The 6,603-nt window shown below is 33.6% G+C and overlaps 1 protein-coding gene across 1 annotated transcript; it reads right to left on the bottom strand.

Moving 5' to 3' along the window:
- Positions 1–324: 324 nt before the first annotated feature.
- Positions 325–5,198, bottom strand: LOC112906353. The gene is made up of 2 exons (XM_025980303.1): positions 3,284–5,198; positions 325–2,913 (listed from the first exon to the last, which is right to left on the bottom strand). Exons 1-2 carry the CDS (start codon positions 3,296–3,298, stop codon positions 475–477), a joined length of 2,454 nt encoding a protein of 817 aa, XP_025836088.1. The 5' UTR covers positions 3,299–5,198; the 3' UTR covers positions 325–474.
- Positions 5,199–6,603: the final 1,405 nt, after the last annotated feature.

The following is a 6,603-nucleotide window of genomic DNA, read 5'->3' as shown; positions in this document are numbered from 1 at the left end:
AATTATATTTTAGGTATACTTTTGAAATATACGTGTTATACGATTATTATAAAAAAAAGATAGTTCGTATACAAAAATGATAAAAAAAATATATTTCGTATACTTACAATATACTATTGTTATGTTGTTTTTATATTTATGTTATAAGATCCACACACATGTAAATTATACATAATGAATATTTATTAAAATATTTTTTGTATACTGAAAAGTATAATATAAATAGATTTCCTATATACTTTAGATGTATATAAAATTTAGTAAATAATCTGTTTCGAAAAGATTACTATAATGAATATACTTTTGAAATTCTGGATATACGGAATAAATATTTTGATGGATGCTTTCTCTAGCGGTTTACGCATATATTTAACAATGCCTATTAGTATTATTAGATTAAAATATTAAAAAATCATAAGTCTCTTTATAAATTAATATTAGAAAACATGTTTTATTAGTTCTTTTTAAATTTTGTTACATGAGAAATTCATTGTGATTTGGATGTCTACAAGATACAAGTATTGATGATTGTGGAATTTCAATTAAGGTTACTTTTTCTTTTATCATTGTAACATTTACAGCTGATAAATCTTCACATGCTGCATTCAAAAAAACCATATGGTTTATTGGGGTTCCAAATACATTATGATGATAATCATTAAAATATATCCCTAAAGCATAACATTCGAGTGTATCTCCTATAGTAATTACTACAAATTCTTCAATTTCAAAAATTTCACAATTTTTCAACATTACTACATAATTTCTTCTGTTTTTAAATTTTTTATACGTTTTGGAACATATTATCTCATTTTGAATCATTATTCTTCGAAAATATTGGATATTTTGGGAACTTTCTACTGCAATGTTTATTCTCTGTAATGCTAAATAATAATTTCTCGGTAAAATATCAATTGGAAGTGATTCTCCTATTACAGACACACCATACAAGCTCAAAGAAATTCGAGGAGGCTCTTTTTTCTTTAAAATATTATTTAAACATCTTCTCTGAATATCTGAAAGGTATTCTGAGCAAACGTTATAAAGTCGCACTAAAGCACATTTTTGTTGAAAAGTATTACAGATTTGGAGTGACACTCCTTGAGAGCTTTTTACTAAAGATTTCAACTCTTTATTAAAATCTTCATATGGAAACATGCTGTGTGTCCAAAGGGGTCCCCATTTGAATACACTATTTGTTAAATGCAGTAATAGACGAATATTGAACGATACATGTTCTACAGAGTACAAAGTTGGAACATCATTTACAAATTGAAGTAAATCTCGTTCTGCCAAGACTAATTTAGATCGCATAACAGAAGTTTCTAATAAGATAGATATACTATTGACAAGTAATGCCCAGTGATCAACATATTTTTTTGGTAATACTGACTTTAAAATTGGTAAACTGTAGAATAGCAACCAAATCGCCCATTCATGAGCTCTCCATTTAAGTCTATCAGATATTGCACGTGGTGTACGAGATATTTCACTGTTTGGCTTATAAGATGATAAAATAGAGTCAACAAAGGCAGTTTGACGGCCAACGTAAAAAAGTTCTTCGTGATATTGAGAATCAAACCATAATTTTGCGAACTGTTTACATACGCCTAATGCAACACAATGCATCCAATCTGGGGCAAAATTATCAATTATGTTGAAATAAGGAATGTCACATAAATTGGAATAACCTTTAATTCCTTTATCACAAGCATCAGCATGCAATAGAGTATCTTCATGATTACGAAGCCCGTCTCCATATCCATTTCTTTCTTCATCTACGGGGTATACTCGAACTCTTCCGTTTCCTTTATCAATTAGATAGCCCTTATGAAGGCAATAACTACATCCATAGTTTCCATTATATTGCGTCGAATTTTGAATGAGAGGTCTTCCGACTGAGTCGCACATGCAAATAAGAACTCGACATTTTTTTGTATACAGTCGTCCTTCGCGAGAATATTGGAAACCATTATTATATAAATCTATTGTTTCATTTATAAAAGGTTTGAGAAAGTTATTCATAGATTTCGGCTTCCCTCTGCCGAACCATAGTGCTACCAACATTATGTTCTGTCCACGTTGTCGAGGTGACAATTCATTCAGCGTGCATAATAATGGATAAATAGAAAAATCTGAATGCTCAAATATTGATGCACCGTCCAGACTAAAGTTGATACTAATCATATTTTGGCTGTTATTTTTTTTGTATGAAGAACCATCAAATATATCTTCAATGGCGTGATTATTAATTTTTTGACGACTATCATAATATAAATCACCATCACGCGATAACTCTAAAATATCACGCAGTTGGTCCTTTAAATTCATGTATATAAAAATATCTCCAGATGCTGTATCAACAGTAGTACTAATAGTTTTGTGACACTCTGTACAATTGAATAATTCTTCAGCATTTCTTACAATTTCGGCATGTGCTCCTATGTAATGTCCACAATGACAGCATAAATGATGAATACTCATTAGCTGTGAGAATCTTGACATGATCTTCTTAAAATAATATTTGGAATTATGTGTAGTTGGTGACTCAGATAAAGCCTCAATTACGTTCATCATAGATTCAGTTGCAGCATAAGTTAAATTATGACGAAGTTTTGATGCAATCACTAATAAAGTTTGGATTAAAACATCCATCGAAAATTCGGAATAACGTAATGGTGAATGTTGGGGTGTTGATGAATCTAAATTTTCACTGAACGAATCTGACATGTTCACATTGTTATTTATTGATGCAGTTTCTTCATCACTTGTAGAATCATTAGATTCATTATCATGAATTGAATTCTCATCTGAAAATACGATGTTTTCCTCATTCTGATGTGATGCATTAGATCGGTTATGATCGTGATTCAAAGAAGTAGAGGCTACATTGTTTACTGGATCAGTTGGTAGCTGTAACATACGAACATTATAAACTTTTTTTATTGAATGTTCAATATTTAAAAGAAATACAAAGTTCGTGTTCAAGAAAAAATACATAGCTAAAAGAGTATACAAAATTTATTACAATGTGCAAGTAAACTGTATTTAAACATTAATATTTTTCGAAAAACATTTCCTCCAGAGGATATTTTTGTTGAAGAAAAAAAATCTATTCGATAGATGCTTGTATACTATTGAATTTGATAATCGTAGACATTTTCTATTTTTTAATTATACACTATCAACTATGAAAAAAATATCAACTTTGGACTATCCATTTAGAATAAAAAGTCTGCTTCTATACCAGAATTCACAATATTAATTTTTCTGTTAATCATACCTCAAATTCATGCATATCAGAAGCATTAAGATCTTCATTAATAACCTCACATTGATCATCATTTCCTGCTAAACTTTCCCTGCAATTTAGATATCAAAATCAGAATGATTGTAATGGCCACATTGTATATTTACGTACCTTTCATCACGTCTCTTTTTTGCCCAATATCTCCTTGTTCTGTCGGGAATAGATTCTGTATTCCCAAATGATTCGTATAATCGGTATGCTCGTCTTCTTCTCGAAACACGGAAAGAATTGGATGAATTCATTACTGACAACAATTTGCACTGTTATATATTACACTTTGATTAAAAATATGATCATGAATCATTACAGTCAACCTTAAAATAAAGTCTTACTTTATTTAGTTAAAACCTCTTTAATTTAATTTTTCTATTAAACAGTGTCCAGTTGAAATTCGCGCTCGCTTTTGTTTTGTGAACGTTAAGGAATTGATAAAGAGAAACAGAGAATGACGGAATTAACCATGGATAGTAGGGCTAACACATCTTGCGCTTTCTTTGTCACTGCGATACTGATCATGCGCAGACGATTTGTTTAGTAATAAGTATACATGTTGAAACGTGCGTATGACGTGCTGAATGTGTAGTTATTCATAACGTTTTTGTATTGTGGATACTTCTTTAATTTTGACGCCAACTGGATATTTTATGTGAAAGTGTAACTATATAAGCTAATATTTAAGTGTGATTATATGTCTAAGTAAATATTCATAATTGTATTAAAGTTTGGTGATAATATTTGAATCTATTTCCTTTTATCAAATTGCATAAAAACTATCAATAATATCTTCATTTAAGACCGGGTGGTTTCAAATATCTATTTCAATAATAATGGATCCACCTAAGTTCGCGTTAGTAAAATGGCTGGATGGTGAAGATAAAGGAAAATATACTCCAGGCGTTCCTATAACTTGGATTAGAAACTTCAATATCGAAGAATTTAATGTTTGTGAAGACCCAGATGAGTCCTATGTTGTTGAGTGGCGATGCGGTAAAAAACCTAAGGGAGGTTGGAAGTGTTATGATGTCGTTGTAGCAGAAATTGCAGGTAATAAAATTTAAAACATTTGTCTATGTAAGAAGCTGTAATTAATTAAGTGTGATTATATTTCTCACGGATTCTAACGAATCCTCATGACCATAACCTAATAATTTTTTTGAAATTGTTTAGCACGTGTGTCAATATTAGAAAAAAAAATTAAAAGTAATGGACAGTTTGTTATCACCAAGAAGAGTAATTATAATATCTGACACTAATCAAAATTCTGGAAAAAATATACAAAAGTCCGAACAGCACAAACAGCTTATTGATGATAAGAAAATGGAAGAACAAGTAGCAAAAAATAAGAGCAAATTGACAAGAAGAAAGGTGTGTGGTTGACTTCATTCATATTTTTTTCCTTTAATATTAAAATTGTTTACTTTTAATTGTCATAATGAGTAGTTTACATAATAATTCGTATTTATTTAAGTATTTTTTTCCAATTATCTTATAATATTATTCCAGATAGAGGGAAGCTATGTACCACTTTCGCGTCATCTTCTCAGTTCAGATTCTGATGAAGATAAAGTTGAGGTAATACGTATTACCTATTATTATTATGAATGTTGTACAACATTGATAAACACACTACTTTTCTTATAATTACATTGCACTTGACTATGTTATTTTGTGTAATAAATTATAATTATTGCGTTACATTTAAGATTAAGAAGAAACAAAAACTGAAAACATTCGACAGCGATGATGATGATAGTTCATTGGGTTCCAATCCTGCTAAAAAACCAAATCATTCAAACCAGGACATTTCTGGTATTGGAAAGTTGGAAGGGCAAAGAGTCGAGCTGCAAAATTTGGATGTAATACTTGAAGGTTTGTTATACTCTATGCATCAGTTATTCTATTATGCAATAGAGTATCTTCATGATTACGAAGCCCGTCTCCATATCCATTTCTTTCTTCATCTACGGGGTATACTCGAACTCTTCCGTTTCNTATTTATTATATTATTAATTTGACCTGGTTTGGTATTATTACACTCCACCATAAATTTTTTTAAAGGCATTCCTTTGTTATATGTCACGTAGGGTAAACATTGAGATTTCCAAATTGGTTCTTATTGGAAATAAGTTGTATAGTTTAGTAGTATACCTGCGTGAACCATTGTACCTACATTGTGTCATATCTGCCCATTTGGCTAAAACCAAGTTTTATCGTTGAAACATAGGATTTTGAAAACAAAAGTGTAACACCACACCTGCCTTTTCAATTTTCGCGCCCAACTCGCCGACTAGTTCGTCGCGTCACCCAACTACCCTCATTGATAGAGCCACCGTTGATTTCCGATGATACCGATCCACACCCCTTCGAACGAAGTGGGAGCATATAGCCCGCACCACCCTTCTCTATGCAGGGGCTATTTAAGAATCTGCTACCCCAGGAGACGAGACACTCTGCGCTCGACCTTCGTTGTACGAACATCACCTGCACCGCACCGATTGACATCACCCAAACGACCAGAGCTTTCCAGCGAACCAGGCGTTCAACAAAAAGGCAACAAAGGATGTTCCCCAATGACGCCGCTGTATGAAGTTTTTCCATACAGCAAACTACTGTTACGCAGCCTGGGTCTGCGCATTCTGCGGCCGTAACCACATCACGGCCGAATGCAAATCCAAGGACAAGAAGGATGCAAATCCAACTTGTGCCAATTGCAAAGGGAACCACCGCGCCACTTACCGCGGCTGCCCCAAGGTTCCCAAAAAGACCTCCCCTTCACCCCCTAAGAAAACCGTCACCACCGTTGCTTCCCAAGGCACGAAGACTACCGCCCATTCTTCGGCTACCACTTTGACAGCACCATCCCAAAAGTCCTACGCCAAGGCAGTAAGAACCGCCCCCCCCCCCGCCCAAAAACGCAACACGAGCACTCCACCAGCTGTAGTAGCAATCCCAAGTTTGGAACAAAGACTTCAAGTCATTGTTCAAACCATGGTCGCCAGCATTGTCGCCGCCTTATAACAAACCACCAATGTCTAACACCGCCCAGTCAGACAACCTTCGGATAGTTACCTGGAATGCTCAAAGCATTAGAGGTAAATTGACTGAACTCGAACACTTCCTCGAGGATAAGTCAATCGGTGTTGCTTGCATCACTGAAACTCACCTGTCCGAAAAAATCAAACTTTTCGTCCCGAACTTCTCTTCCTACAGAAGTGACCGTGAAAACCGCAGTGCCGGCGGTGTCGCCATACTAGTTAGGAACTCAGTAAAACACAGGCCTATCCCTTTGGCCA

The sequence above is a fragment of the Agrilus planipennis genome, unplaced genomic scaffold, assembly GCF_000699045.2.
Source record: "Agrilus planipennis isolate EAB-ADULT unplaced genomic scaffold, Apla_2.0 scaffold286, whole genome shotgun sequence".
In the NCBI taxonomy this organism is placed as follows: domain Eukaryota; kingdom Metazoa; phylum Arthropoda; class Insecta; order Coleoptera; family Buprestidae; genus Agrilus; species Agrilus planipennis.
The sequence above is the reverse complement of the archived record's forward strand: the minus strand, read 5'-3'. Positions and strand labels throughout refer to the sequence as shown.